General features: G+C 33.8%; 1 protein-coding gene, 1 long non-coding RNA gene and 1 pseudogene across 2 annotated transcripts; 2 read left to right on the top strand and 1 right to left on the bottom strand.

The window, feature by feature from the left end:
* The first annotated feature begins 2524 nt into the window (after positions 1–2524).
* Positions 2525–4141, top strand: LOC132626578 (uncharacterized). The gene is made up of 2 exons (XR_009577449.1): positions 2525–3275; positions 3398–4141. It is a non-coding gene; the product is annotated as an uncharacterized LOC132626578 (long non-coding RNA).
* A 4235-nt stretch (positions 4142–8376) lies between these two features.
* Positions 8377–10922, top strand: LOC132606759 (calcium uniporter protein 6, mitochondrial-like). The gene is made up of 2 exons (XM_060320386.1): positions 8377–9098; positions 10128–10922. The coding sequence occupies exons 1-2, from the start codon at positions 8670–8672 to the stop codon at positions 10611–10613; spliced, it is 915 nt and encodes a 304-aa protein (XP_060176369.1). The 5' UTR covers positions 8377–8669; the 3' UTR covers positions 10614–10922.
* A 137-nt stretch (positions 10923–11059) lies between these two features.
* On the bottom strand, positions 11060–13251 carry LOC132606764 (LOB domain-containing protein 24-like; annotated as a pseudogene).
* Positions 13252–16272: the final 3021 nt, after the last annotated feature.

Here is a 16272-nt window from a genome sequence, read left to right as displayed (position 1 = left end):
AACAAAGGCGAGATCTGGACGGGTATGAGTCAAATAGTTGAGCTGCCCAATCAGTCTTCTATAAGAAGTTGGATCAGGAATAAGATCACCTTCATCAATTTTCAATTTCAAACTGGGATCCAAAGGACATTTAGCAGGAGCCAGATCAAAGCAATGATATTCAGATAGAACCTCTAGGATAAATTTCCTCTGATTGAGAATGAGACCTTCAGATTCACGGAGCACCTCCATGCCCAAAAAATAATGTAAGTTCCCCAAGTCTTTGATTTGAAATTCTGTGTGTAAAAATGATTTTAAAGCATGTATCTCTTCAATGTCATCACCTGTTAGGACTAGATCATCCACATATACAGCCAAAATTGAAATAGAACTCCCTTTGCGTTTGTAGAATAGAGAATAGTCATTTAAGGAATGAACATAACCTTTAAACTCAAGAGCAGCAGTCAAACGAGCATACCATTGTCGTGAAGCCTGCTTTAATCCATAAAGAGACTTCCTTAGGCGACAAACATGTGAAGGAGTAGGAGGTTGAACCCCAGTGGGAAATTTCATATATACTTCTTCATCTAATTCCCCATGTAAAAAAGCATTGTTAACGTCTAGTTGAAATAAACCCCATCCTTTCTTGACTGCAATAGTAAGAACACATCTGATTGTTGTAATCTTAATAACTGGACTAAAGGTTTCTGTAAAATCAACACTCTCCTTCTGAAAATCCCCTCTTATAACAAGTCGTGCTTTTAGCCTTTCGAATGAACCATCTGATTTAAGTTTGACCTTGTAAACCCATTTACAAGGCAGTGCCTTTCTACCGGGAGGAAGTTCAACCACTTCCCAAGTATTATTAGAAACCAAAGCATCCAATTCTTTAGCCATAGCATCCTGCCTGGGAAAAACTGTTAGGTTCTTGAATTTGAGAGAGAGAGTTCAAAAAATGTTGGTTAGGAGAAGATAAGGCATTAAAAGAAAAAGTAGGAGCTTCGACAGAAGATAAAAAACAATGATGAGAAACATTAGCCAGGTGAACTGTGCTGCATACATAATCATCCAAGTAGGCTGGTGTTTTAGTGGATCTGGTAGACTGTCGAAGGACAACAGGATTAGTAGTAGGAAGAGGAGGTGCAATATCAGAAATAGGAGGCGAAACAGAGGAAGAAGTAGAAGAAGATGAAAGAGGCGAGGAAACAGGAGAAGAAGGAGTAGTAGAAGGGGATAAAGAGGAAACAGAAGGTGAAATAGGTGCAGTTGGAGGTGCAAAATCAGAATAATCAAATGAAGAAGGCACAGTAGAATGGAAGGGAAAAATAGGAGCAGTTGAATTAAGTGTTTTGAAAGGAAAGATGGTTTCATGAAAGATAACATTTCTACTAACAAAGCATTTTTGACTTTTGAGATCAAGTAACTTATAACCTTTTTTTCCAAAAGGATATCCAAGAAAAACACAAGGGGTAGCTCTAGGGTCCAACTTGGTTCTTCCTTGACTTAAAGTAGAAGCAAAACTCAAACACCCAAAACTTCTTAAATGACTATAGGAAGGAACAGACCCAAACAAGATCTGATATGGTGTTCTGAATTTTAGCACTTTAGTAGGACATCTATTGATCAAATAGGCTGCTGTCATAACACAATCCCCCCAAAATTTAGAGGGTAAATGAGATTGAAATAAGAGTGCCCTAGCCATTTCTAAGAGATGTTTATGTTTTCATTCGACTACACCATTTTGTTGTGGCGTAGCCACACAAGAGGTTTGGTGGATAATACCTTGAGAGGAAAGAAAAGAAGAGTTGTCATGACTAGAACCAAGTTCCCAAGCATTATCAGATCTAATGATTTTAACCTTTTTGTTAAATTGCCTTTCTACCATAGCTAGAAAATTCTTAAGAACTGAAAAAGCGTTGCTTTTGGTAGATAAAAGATAAACCCAAGTTCCCCTACTAAAGTCATCGACAATAGTGAGAAAATATTTATAACCATCATAGGTAGGAATCTGAAAAGGCCCCCAAATGTCGATGTGAATAAGTTCAAATATTTGTTTACTAGTAATGTCACTGTTGGGAAAATGCAGCTTAGTTTGCCTAGCAAGGGGACAAATCTCACAAGGGACATCAAACTTTGATAAAACTGAAATAGGAATTGCATAGATGTTTTTCATATTGGACAAGGGCATGTGGCCTAGTCTAGCATGCCATAACTTGTTGATTACATCAGATCGAGAAAAACTAGAAAGAGCGGTAGAATTATTGCCTTTTGATTGAAAAACAGAATTGGAAATCCTACTACAAGAGTTACTAGAACTGGAAACAGTAGAAGTACTGCCTTTTGATTGGTGAACAGAATTGGAAATCCTACTACAAGAGTTACTAAAACTGGAAATAGAAGGTTGATTATGCTGCAGCACATATAGACCATTTTTGGATTCACCAAGCACTATTGGGCTCTTCATTGAAAGCCCCTGCATGAAACAATGAGAAGAAGAAAAATTAGTAAGTTTTGGAACTGTTGACATATTCTATGGGCAGAAAGAAGATTAAAATGGAAACTAGGGACAAAAAGGACATTAGTGATGATGAAATTAGGGAATAGTTGCACTGAACCTGTATGAGTTACCATAACTTTGTGAGAATTAGGTAACTTAACGGAGATTGCTTTAGGTAAAGGATTAAGGAAAATAAAAAATTTCTTGTCATAGGTCATATGTTGACTAGCCCCTGAGTCTATAATCCAAGAATTTGGTTTAATGGAATTTTGAATTTTAGTTTCAGAGTAAAAAGAGAATGGTAACAGTCCTATACCAGCACAGTTAGCAGCAGCTGTAGCCTCAGAATCAGTGCTCTGGTTTCCAATCTTTTCTTGATGGAGAAGTTGCATGATTTGGTTCAGCTGTCCTGGGCTCAACAACTTTCCTGTGTCTAATGAATCCATGTTATAGTAAAACTGATTACCAGCAGTTTCTCCAGTCATAGCAGCATTACCTTGAACTGAATTGGTATATGGCCTAGACTTAGTAAACTTAAAATTTGGCGGAAAACCATGAATCTTATAGCATTTTTCAACAGTGTGCCCTGGTTTTTTGCAATACTTGCAAATAAGTGAAGTTCTCTTGTTCTCATATGGTCCTCTTACAGGCTTAAAATAAGAAGGATCAGATCACTGATTAGAGGTGCTTTGTCCCATAGCAACAAAAGATGAACTCTCTCCTGGAAACTTTGGATTGGAATGAACTTCCCTCTGTTTCTCTTCTTGCATCAGAAGAGCATAGACATTAGCAATAGAAGGTAAGGGAGAAATCATCAAGATATTACCTCTAGCTGCACAATATGTATCATTTAGACCCATGAGAAACTGTACTAGTCTCACATCTTGCTTAGCTTTGATATTTTTGTCCTTTGCTCCACAGGTACAGTCACACTTGCAAATGATGAATGCGTCCAAAGTGTCAAGCTCATCCCAGAGTCTTTTCATCTTTGTGTAGTAACCAGCAATGTCATTGGTACCCTGAACAAGATCACTCAGCTCTTTCTGAAGCTGAAACAACTTGGCACCACTGCTTTGCCCAAATCTAGCCTCCAGTTCACTCCACAACTCTTTGGCTGTGGAGGAGTAAATGACGCTATCAGATATTTCTTTTGAGAGAGAGTTCAAAAGCCATGATATGACCATATTATTGGCCCTGGCCCAAGCCTTGTGAAGATCAGAGTCACCAGTAGGTTCAGTGCTAGATCCATCTATGAATCCGAATTTGTTTTTGGCTGTTAAGGCAATCATCATGCCCCTTTTCCAACCAGCATAGTTTTTTCCATCGAAAGGACTATTCACCAGTAGACTACCTGGTGAATCTGATGGTGCACTGAAGTAAGGGTGTGAAGGAGGAATTGGATCAGTGGAAGAAGCCTTTTGAGCCACCATTGCTGTACTTTCACCCATTGCTCAGAGAAGAAGAAAAATGATGACAGTGGAGAGCTTGAAGATGAACAGATGAAAGAAAGGAAAACAAAAGAAAAGAAGAATTAGATATCCTGCTCTGATACCATGAAAGAAAACAAGATGCAGGAATTTTTCTTTGTATATTCACTGTCTGTTTTGTATGCTGTACAAACGTATATTTATAGCTAGCCAAAAAGGAATCTCTATTCTAACAGAATGTACACCTGTCAAAAAAAAAACTATTCATCTTTATCTAGCTAATTCTAAAATAAAAAAAAGGAAATACATAAATGTATTTACAAGGAATGTTCTGGAGGAATACTATGTAAAGCATATCCTGTATACAGCTGAAATATTCTTTATACAGCTGTATTGTACTCTTGAGCATATGGGCTTCAGGTTAAGAACGTGAGCACAAGGGCTTTGGAACGATATTGTATCCAAGCCCAAAATGATTAAATACCCAACAGCAGTGGGTAAAAAAAAAAACTTTACGGACAAAACAACTCAGTATTCATCAGAACACCATTTTCATCTGTACTTTGTTTGTCACTGTAATCTTTCTCACCAACAGCTATCGAGACAATAAGATTCTTTATTTAAGATAAAACAATTTTAAATCAAAGTTAATGGCATTAATTTATTCCTGCCATGTTTGCTAGTGGATTCGTCATCATCAAGCAACTAGCGTATTTCTTCGCGCGTATAAAAAAATAAAAAAATAAAATTGAATACTAATATCATTACTTTTATAAAAGAAAATATTTTTTTATTAATCGTTATATTTAATTATTTCTTAAAAGACAACTTATAAACAAATTAGATTAAATACGAAACAACTCATTTAAGAGATTAGTATTTGTGAACTTGAAAAAGAAGAATATTAAAATTAAAGTTAATGAAAAAAATCTTTGGATGTAAATCTGAGATTTGACCTCCTTTTTCTTCTTCTTCTAAGGCCATTAGTATGATTTCTGACATCTGTTCATGAGATTCACATTTTTTCATCAAATAAAAATAAAAGACTAAAAGAAGAAAATAAAAAGAATTAGAAAATTTTGGAAAAATAAGAAATATCAATTAAATGCATCCCTGTCATAGATATTGATGGGATCAAATTCCCTAATATCTAGTTCTTTTCCTTTTCCTTTGTACACCCTAGTAATCCCACACTTTATTCCTAAAAATTCACTTGACGTATATTTTCGTTTTTCACCCATATGCAAACTTTGTCTCGATGGGTGCAATAAATGGATTAGACTTATGTAGAGAACTTAAATAAATCAAAAGGACTTTTTGTAACAGATGAATTTAAGAATTAGACATTAGTTTGTAATAAATTCAATAAATAAGCTAGAATATATATAGAATATAATTCCCAAATTAAGAAAAATAGGTTAATAAGTTACCAAGAAGAGAGAAAAGAGATATGTGTTTGTGAGTGAGCTAATTTAATTTCAGAATACTATTTTGTTATGTTAAAAATCGAGAAATAAGGTAGAACTATGTATATAGTTTGGAGATGAAATTTAAAGTCAGAGAAAAGGTATTTTTTTTTTAATAGTTCATCTTTGAAAATGAAAAGTATTTCGTCGACTTCTATTGAATGTGAGGTATCTTAGTGTAGACAAAAATTAAATTTACTTCATACTGATTATAAATAAAAAAGACTATTGAAAAAAAAAAATCTTGTACACATTAGAAATGTTACCTGCCACCATTAAAATTATAAATTAGGCCAATGAAAAAAGCAAAATAAAAAACTCCTCCTTGTCATTTACTTGTGCTTTATCTATTTACTAAATTCTTCAAAATCTGTCAATTAAAAACAGAAAAAAGAGAAACGTTTTAAGAGAGTTATCTTGAAAAGAAAAGAAAAAAGCGTTATTATTTCATACTCTCTCTAAAACAAATGCAACTAACAAACAAAATGAGACTTAAGAAGTAAACTTTATGCTATGAAATTTTAGTTGTTACATATTAGTTAAAGCTATATCATATATTTTAAATTCTAACGTCAATGAAGAAAAATCCTGGTTAACATGTGGAGGGAATAAATCCATCACAGCAGGAGAAAAATTGGCCTATGATCCTGGTTACCGGCCATGTCTATCAAAGCAAAGAGTTCCTTATTAAGCCTAAATTTAGGATGCTATCACCGCATTTTGTACCTCTTCTTCAGGATCTCAATTTATCTGCATATGTTGTTACACACATTAAAAAAAAAAGATACGATAGTCTTACAAATAAATTCATCCTGTAGCATAAATATATCCAGAATTGGATTTCATCCATAGCAAAAACTAATTAAGGAGAAGATAAACCTTTTCTCCTCCATTTGCTTAGCCGTGCATATGGTGGGGCATATATGAAGAAAGAAATTTGAAGAAAAAGAGCTACATGTTGCAGCCATATAACAATTTTTACCTTATTCGTTGCTGCCATGTAGACATTCCATAGCAAATGAAACAATAGTCATATCACCATTCACTCATCATTTCTCATTTAATTAGATGTAAAGATTTCTTTTTGAAACGGTTATAGAGGGAGGGGGAAAGGTGCAATTAATTAAGAAAATGAAGAGCTGCAAATTGCAATTAAGAGAATTAAGAGAGTAGCTTTTGATTTATTTTTTTAATATATAACACATTAAAATAAGAGAAAAGTCCAAAAAAGGAGAAAAAAGATAAATGCTATTCTTGGTATAGAGAGGTGTCATATCATCTTGTCTATACCTAGTTTTATATTATAGATTATCTGTGATAATGAATGCGAGTAAATTAATCAGGCTGACTAATAAATTTTGTCCTGATTATCCAGGTCCTGTCCAGAGTCCACAGTTGAGGGTTCAATTTTATCTTTATATTAGTTGACGGATAAAATTAAGACAATTGAATAACAATGATTAAAAGATTACTCCTATTAGATAGTGAACTCGTGACATTGTAACTCGAATCAGTATCTTTATTATATATATATATGACATTATATTCAACCAAAGATCCTTTACTGTCCACTGTACTCCATTCAAGAAAGAAAAAAAAACTGCAGTTAAAAGTGGTTTGGTTATAGTTTAGCTGGTTATAAGGAATTGTATTAATGCATGTTTTAATTTTACCGTGAAATGATAATCCAAAGATAATATCCCAATTCGCTAAAAATTGATAGAATCCCTTTTTACATCCCCATATTCCTTCCACGAGTAAAAAGGAACGGAAAGGTTGCCACCAGTAAATAAGTGTAGAAATATAATAACAACAACAATAATTTACTCCGTGTAATCTCACAAATGAGATTTGGGGAGAGTAGAACATACACAAACCTTAGCCCTACTTTAAAAGATAGAGAGGCTGTTTTCGACATTAAACTTAAATTATCGAAAATCAAACAAAATTTATGTGTATAAACTTTTATGCAATAATTAAGTTTCTTTTATCTCTCCAACCAACAACAACATATTCAGTGAAATCCCACATAGTGGGGTCTGGGGAGGGTAGAATGTATGCAAACCTTACTTCTATCTTGGGAGGTAGGTAGACTGTTTCTGATAGATACTCGGTACATAGAAAACAGTTCAAAGCAGTATAAAAAATATGAAAAAATACTGTAAAAAGCATGAAAAATTATAAATTACTATAAATTTAGAGATAATAGTAAAAAATACACCTCAAGTATCACCTTTTTTAACTTTCGTACCTGAACTATCAGGTGCGAGAGATTCCTATCTAAATTATCACCAATTAGTTTGCAAAACACACCTCAACTATCACTTGTTCACTTTTCCTACCACAACTATCACCAACTAGTTTGCAAAAGACATCTCACCTCAAAATTGATAGTTTCCTACCTAAACTATCACCAATTAGTTTGCAAAACGCACTTCAACTATCACTTGTTCACTTTTCCTACATGAACTATCACTAACTAGTTTGCAAAACACACCTCAACTATCAATTTTGAGGTGTATTTTGCAAACTGGTTAGTGATAGTTCATGTAGGAAAAGTGAACAAGTGATAGTTGAGGTGCGTTTTGCAAACTAATTGGTGATAGTTTAGGTAGGAAACTCTCACACCTGATAGTTCAGATAGGAAAAGTGAACAAGTGATAGTTGAGGTGCATTTTGCAAACTAATTGGTGATAGTTTAGGTAGGAAACTCTCACACCTGATAGTTCAGATAGAAAATTTGAAAAAAGTGATACTTAGACGTGTTTTTGACCCTTAAATTAATCAAATCGGTAAATTTTGGGAAACTCAAAAAAAGGTGGGGATTCTAATACTATCAAAGGATTCAAGGGCCCACTTTATCCCAGAAGAGCACACACTACAATGTTTTTTTTTTACGAAACTTCCTATGAACTGTCGCAAGGAAACAAACATAAATTGAACAGACCGTGTGACCGTGTCAAATGCGTGGTAAAAGGTTAAAAAACCCTAGCCCTACGCCGTGTTATTCTCTTTTTTTCTTCTTCCTATAATAAAAACTAGAAATGGTTCCTTCCTCTCTCATTTAGCGGGCTTCCATAAACTCATTTTCAACCGTTACAAAAACAGACACCGTCATTCTCGTATTATTGTTCTTTCCTTATCTCCATCTTATTATTATTTCTCTTGCTTTATCCAAGAATTTCATAGCAAAATCATGGCTCGATATTCCAACATCAGTTCTTGATTATATTACATTCATATTATTCGCAGTTTTAGTTTTTGTATCAAACGAAAGTATTTTAACTATTAGTAGAAAAAATGTGGAGAACTTCGTGTAATTTATTGAAACAGACAGTTACATCGGCTGTGAGGACAAATTCGATTAACTATGGCGGGACAAGGCCGATTCGGGTCGGGTTCTATTGTGGCCCGAACCGAATGATGGGTGGGTATTATTTTAGCTCTGATTCCAATAATGAGGAAAAGAAGAATGTGAATGTGAATAATGGGGATACTATTACACATGAGGAAGCTAAAAGGTTAATGAGATTGGTGAATGTTGAAGAGTTAAAGTGGAAATTAGGGATGAAGAATACTGAGGTTATTGGGTATATGGATCTATTAAAGGCTTGTGAAAATATTGGTGTGGCGAAAACTCGTGAAGAAGCTGTTGGTTTTGCTAGAGTTCTTGATGAAGCTGGTGTTATTTTGCTTTTTAGAGATAAAGTTTACCTTCACCCTGATAAGGTAAATTTGTTTTTCTCTTAGTTTTTTCATTGTTTTGGGATTTGGGGTTGTGTAGATTGATGATATGTGTTTTAAATTTGCATTGTTTAGCTGTAATATCTAAGAAATCATGAAAAAGGGGAGATCTTTGTGCAATCTTGATTTGGCGTTTGGTTTTATTAGCCTCTAAGATGGAGGGAGGAATATTGTTTAGAGGAGAAAATGTTATCGGTAACATAGAAGGGGAAATGAAAAAGAATACAATCATTGGCATCTGCTAGAATATCAAGAACCAACATGAAGAACAACATAGTTTCTGTAGCTTTGCTCACTTATTCTGCTTTTATTGTCTGCCTTCAGTATGTGCTTATAAAAAGGACCTATGTTGATCAGTTTATCCTGAGAATTAGCTGTTAAATAGTTTATAAGCGTTAATTACATCAGGAAATTTGCATTATTAATTCGAGAAAGTGGTGCCAATCGGTATAATTTTCCATCAGCACCTATGTTGATCAATTTGCGTTATTAATTCGTATTTGAATTTATGTTTCCTTAGATCGGTATATACTTAGCAGAATCATTTAGCGTTAATGTCCTGCCTTTGATTGTAGAATTTATGAGAAAACACAACGAAAGGTGTAAATGACGTGAGTTTGGGCATTCATAATTCATTATCCACCTTTTTGTGGACATTGTTTCATATTACCAAAAATGCGGTGGATTCTCAGTCGATAAGTTAATGGTGTGAAGATCCCTAAATTATTGTCATGTCATGCTTCAATTACTTCTTTTCTGTATTTGCATAACGTCATCCAATTACTTACTTTCTAGTTTTATGAGACGAGAATTAGAAAATCACGAGAGTTAGAACTTAGAATAATGCTTTCTTTGATCACCAATTTAACGCTTAAGTTGCCTGAGAAAGTAAAGAATGTGTGAGTTTTAAATATGCATACTTGGTTGTTTCCGAATATGGATTTGAGTGACATTTCTTAAGAAAAGTCCATTTCTAGCGGGCCCTCTTAAAAGCTTTCTTCCTTTTGTTTTCAGGTGGTGGATGAAATTAGAAAGGCAGTTCCCTTAGCACTTCTACCTGAAGATGACCCCACAATAGAGGAACTAAAGATTCTGACGGAGAAGAAGGATAAGATAGACGAGCTTGCGCATAAGTTTGTGCGCCGTATTTTATGGACTGGTTTAGGGGCTGGGCTTTTGCAGGTCGGACTCTTCTTCCGTCTTACATTCTGGGAATTCTCTTGGGATGTGATGGAGCCCATTGCTTTTTTTACAACTACTGCTGGAATAGTAGTAGGTTATGCTTACTTCCTTGTTACTTCCAGAGATCCGTCATACCAAGATGTGCTGAAAAGGCTCTTCCTCTCAAGGCAGAGGAAGCTGATCAAGAAGTATGATTTTGATATTCAGAGGTTTGTGGAATTACAAAAGAAAATCAAATTACCAGTGAATAGTCAAGCTTCCATGAAACATCGGTTAGGGGTGGAGCTGGAACCGGAGGATCTTTTACATGGTCACTAAATCACATATTCTCACATAATTATCTTTACTGAGCTTTTACTTTCCAACCAATGTAAGCCCTTCATTTTGTCGCAGAGGGTGAATATCTTAACTGTTAACAATTGTCCCTGATTTTACCTTGTAATTTGAAGATTTGAAGGTTGTAATACTAAATCTTCTTTTACAAGATAGGCTTAGATAGTAGTTCTGACCATCACAATTCCTTCAAGCCTCTTACTCTGAAGTTGTTGTCCTGTCATATATACTTGAAGTTGTAACTAGATACTGATGTTATATCAATGATTTTTGGATGTTTGTTCTTCCGGATAACCCAGTTATTGATAAATATTTCTTAGGCCATTGATTGCGCAAGAAGATTTTCATTGACTAGAATGCCCGGGTTTTTTACAAGCCCTTTTAATAGAGCTTTCGTCATAGTTTCATTTTGTGGGTTATTGTAATCATACGGCTGGATTTATTTAACTTTTTGCAGTATCGATACTAGATACTGATGCTATATTAATGATTTTGAATGTTTGTTCTCTCCGGTCTCCACGAATCAGACACAATGCTGGAAGGTTTTATTTGACTTGAATGCCTGAGTCTTTTACAAGCGCCTTTCAGATACCTTTTTATCATGGTTCTTTTTTGTTGGAAATTGTCACCATACAGTTACTTGATTTTAGTTTCTTGCAGTACAGAGAGCCCAACTATTTTGGTGCATAATATCATGAATCAGTTGCAGTGCTCACTGGTAGTTCATGCGTTATTCACCTGCTCTACTGACCAGCTTTGTACATTTGCACCATCAGGTAAAGTTGACCTACTAACACACTTAACTTCTGATATCAAGCATGATATGATGACCCTGGAGTTAAATTGCACCGATAGTGTAAAAGCTTTTACAGTGTTGGTGTCTATGATAGTGTAAAAGCTTTTACAGTGTTGGTGTATATAACTTAAATCTTTTTTCATTCGGAGATCCAAAGCATGAAGAAACTAGTATATCTGCGGCGTTGGAACATTATCTTAGTGAAATCCACTTATATATTTGACTAGATGAGTAGCAGGGGAAGAAAAAGAACATGATAAGGTGTTAAATGAAAGGCAAATATTGACAGTCTACTGTTGTCCATATTGGAGACCTATGTGCCCAAATAAGACAGTGGAAGAAGAACTTCAGTTTCTTGGAAACAATAATCTGCTGCTTCTGGAAGTAGAAGCAAGGCATCTGAGTCATTAGCATATGCATTTTGCTCCCTTGGATTCTGAGAATGGTGAAACTCATGGTTCTCTGGAGTGAATGGAGAACCTTCCAGCAGGGAGGGTAAGGATAAAGGATCGGGTAACTGGATTCTGAGAGACATTGCTTCACCTAAAGCTTTGTTTAACTCGGATTGTAAGTGAAAGACATGTTTCTGGAGGGCAGAAATGATGCCTACACTGCCATAAACTGGATCTCTGAGTCTTGCCGTAGCTTCATAGACCATGCTGATCACTGCATCTTCTCTATTCTCCTTTGGTATCTCCTTCAAAAAATAAATGCCAAACATACAAAGGAAATTTCAAAAAGTTTCATTTCGTGGAGTGCATCTTTTTAACTTGCAGTCTTAGCATTATATGAGTTCTATGGATTTAACTTGTATATTCTGATCGGAGGGGCAGAGCTAGGGGGGTAATCTGAACTCCCTTGGCTTGAAAATTACAACAGCAACAACAACAACCACCCAGTGAAATCCCACAACATGGGGTCTGGGGAGGGTAGAGTGTACGCAGATCTTACTCTTATCAAGGTAGAGGCTTGAAAATTACACTAGGTCAAAATTATTATTTATGTATAAATAGTAGATGTTGAATCCCTTGGGTTCTTAGTGTGTTTAATTCTTTGTAATCTGAATCCCCAAGGTGAAAAATCCTAGCTCCGCCACTAACTAATCGTTTATGGTGTATTATTTACTACTGGTAGCATGTTGCCTTATTTTCAAGTAACTAGTTCCACATATGCTGCGTAGTTGCTTGTAGTTATCTTTTAAGTGACATACTTGTGTAAAATTATGTTGCATTGTTAATGTATAGCACTTAAAATCTAATTGTATTATAAATAAATAAAAAGATAAATCTAATCTTTTATACTTAAGCATCCTTGGCATTGTATTTTAATAGTAAGTTATGGTTCAAAACCAAATAGGGACAGAAGGCGTGCAGTGATTTCTTCTTATTTGCCTAAAGTTTAGTGGTCATAGCTATCCAGTCTTGCAGCAGTTGTGCTGGTAGCAGATAGGTGGTGAAAAGACTAATTGTGCACAAGCTGGTTCAAACACGAAGATGATGGCCAGTGGCAAAGCTTAATCGCGCACAAGCTAGTCCATACACAGACTGCTGTCATAAAAAGAAGTTAAATGTTTTGAAATACGTACTTGTAACATTTTGCTGATGTTGCTAGCACCAAAAATGCGATGAACAGCAATAAATTTTTGTGGTTCAGCAGCTGGAAAATGAGGCTAGAAAATGCAATCTTCAGTGCAGCGTCTACGAAGAAGCTTGCATCCTGGGCATGGCATATGTTTGTTCTTCTTGCTTATAGAACTCATTAGAAACAATGAATTAAAGCAGTTTGCTTAATTTGGTAAGTATTTATTTTTAGTTGAAATTAACGCAAATGCACTTAGTTGAGTATTTGAAGGCACAAAGTAAAGCATGGGGCCTAGAAATTACAAAGGGGTCCAGAAAATTAGCTGGAGGAAAAGAAAAATCTTTAAAGATCCTAATTTTAAGATCTTGAGTGTAATCACCTTCTTACCTCCAGGGTCATTTTCATGGAAAAATTCATTGAACAAAATGAGAACTATTTACATTAATTGCTTTTGATCCCAGTTCGTCAGTCGTCACTAATATAATTTTGAGTTTTAACTTATATAAACAGATAGTATAAGGAAATTTTAATTTTCATGTCACTTTTACTTCTTGTAGAGGCAAGCTGTCTTATTTTCAAAGTCATAATTTTCTTTATGGATGGTTGCTGGTAGATATCTTTTATGTGACTTGATCAATGTAAAATTAAGTTAATTTGCTTATATCATCGGTATATATAACTTAAAAATAAAATATAGTAATACTTTCTTGCTAGTTATTGTGTGGAAAATTCGATGAATGATTAAGAGCCTAGTAATATTAAGAAGTACGACAAAAAAAACTTCACACGTGAGGGTCCATAACAATAATTAGGTGATGGAATGGTGATTAGTGGCAAGAGTGTACAAAATAAACCGACAAATCGCACTAAATAAATAATCCGAATCAAATCGGGAAAAGAAAACACGATTAGTGGTTTGGTGTTGGAAAAAAAAATCGATCATAATTGGTTTGGTTTGATTTTAACTTTAAAAAAAAAAAGTCAAACCGAATCAAACTAACCCCACATTACATGTATATAAATTTTTAAAACATTTTATACAAAAAGATTTACTTATAATGTAATTTATTAATATTTCTTAAGTTTTTTCATAGTTTTTGTCTTTTGACATATTATTTCAAATTTGGACTTAAAATTTTGAATGTTCCAATAAAATTTATAACTCATAGATGTTAGTAACTCAAACAAAGTCAAAACCAAATCAATAGTAATACTAACAAAAGTGATTCAAGCCTAACACTAGAAATGATAATAATGTTGGATATCTATTATTTAGTTTTGCATTGTTAATTCAAACAATGAAAATACATAGCTTAATATTTCTTTTTATCTTGTAATTAACATATACTTATTAGTCGTACTTATTTTAGCATAATTTAGTATTTTTAGGTGATGATCATTTTCATTATGCCTTATTGATTAGCTAAATTTATTCTATGCTATTTCATTATCTCTTTTGCTGAATATTTTATTACAATGTCATCACTCATTTCACATTTTTGTTCTTTTCTTAAGAAATACCTTAATTATATAGTTTATCTTACTAGGACTAAATAAATATTTGAAGTAAAAGTTTTATTTTGTATGAAAATTTTTTGGAAAAAAAAAAAAACCTGAAAAACCCGAGATCGAAAACCCGACTTTTATTAGTTTGGTTTGATTTATCGATTTAAAAACCCGACGCAATTAGTTTGGTTTGATATTTGAAAAACCATAACTAACTCGGTCCATGTCCACCCTAATTAGTGGAGGTGACATTTTGATAATATAAGTGAAAGACGTTTGAGGCTGAGACAATAAGTTTGAAAATACATGATTAATCTTCTACTTATTTGGATATGTATGCTTTTAGAGGTCTTATTTTTTTTTGCAGAATTAAATCAACTTATTTTGTCATTTGCGGTGGTTGCGCAAGATTAGGAATACGCGTAATTGGACCTATTTTTTACATATCTCTATTGGGACCCTATTCATCTCTTTGACTGAATCGAGAAATAGGTTTGATTGTCCATCCTTTTGATATTAGTGTTGATCTATTGTTGAAGCGTAGTAATTGTTGTTGTTGTTGTTGTTGTTGTTGTTGTTGTTTTCTATAGCGACACCCACATATAACAACATCTCTCTATAACAACCAATTTTTCTTGGAACCGGTTTTTTATGTTATATTTTACTTTTCTATAACAACATTTCACCTATAACAACAGCAACAAACAACTTTATAATAGTACGCTCTATGTAAAATTACCCCCATATAACAACTTTTTTTTTTTTTTTTTGGTAATATAATAATTAACCATCTTTATAAAAATAGAATATCTATGATTACCAATAATAAGTATAGAGATTTTGACCAAATATTTGATCATTTAATACACTGTTACAACAAAAAAATATTTTATATATATATAAAGTTAGGCGTAGACAAAGTGACGTGGCACCTCTCTATGAACAAGAATCATATTTATCTTTTTTCTCCTTTTCTTGGCCTTTCTTCCTATTTAGCTTACTTCATTGTTAAAGTAAATTACTTAGTTTAATTTATTATGAATACATGACTTAATATTGAAAGAACATTTACAACAAAGACTCTTCACATGCCAACATACAATTGCAAAGATAACGTATAGATGTTAGTCATTTCAGAAGTTATTAACCGTACGTGGTATAATTAGGATCCCATCTTAAATGTCTTAATCATTTTGTAAGATTAAAGCTGAAAAATTAAAGCAAAAGCTCTCCAGATACCATGACAAATATAATATACAAATGTTTCTCATTTGAGAAGGAGGTACTATGAACACATGTCATCCCTGTCATACGGTGCTTTCTTTTCACAAATGGTTGTGCTCATGCGAACTCTAGAGGATCCAATTTTAATAGGTATGTATAGGATGATTTTAATAGTTATTTGAAATATTGTTGAATATACAAATGTCTCTCATTTGACAAGGTACTAGCTATGAACATATATCATCCCTCTCATACGGTGCTTTCTTTTCACAAATGGGTGCGCTGATCCGAAATTCTAGAGAGAATCCAATGTTTATAGGTATGTATCGGATAATTTTAATAATTATTTGAAATATTGTTTATATATATATATATATATTTGAAATATTGCCCCTCAAATAATTTTTTATCCACTAAAATAACCCAACCCGACCCAATATATTTTCCAGCCAAAGTGATACGGACCCAACCCATTACCCCTCGGTTGGAAAAAAATATATATTGGGTCGGGTTGGGTTATTTTAGTGGATAAAAAAT

This window comes from Lycium barbarum, chromosome 1 (assembly GCF_019175385.1).
Source record: "Lycium barbarum isolate Lr01 chromosome 1, ASM1917538v2, whole genome shotgun sequence".
Lineage (NCBI taxonomy): Eukaryota > Viridiplantae > Streptophyta > Magnoliopsida > Solanales > Solanaceae > Lycium > Lycium barbarum.
The sequence above is the reverse complement of the archived record's forward strand: the minus strand, read 5'-3'. Positions and strand labels throughout refer to the sequence as shown.

Excerpts from the sequence above, each read along its gene's own strand:
- LOC132606759 (XM_060320386.1), top strand. The coding sequence starts at position 8,670 with ATGTGGAGAACTTCGTGTAATTTATTGAAACAGACAGTTACATCGGCT. Across the intron at positions 9,099-10,127 it reads TTTACCTTCACCCTGATAAG|GTGGTGGATGAAATTAGAAA; the intron begins GTAAATTTGTTT and ends TTTTGTTTTCAG.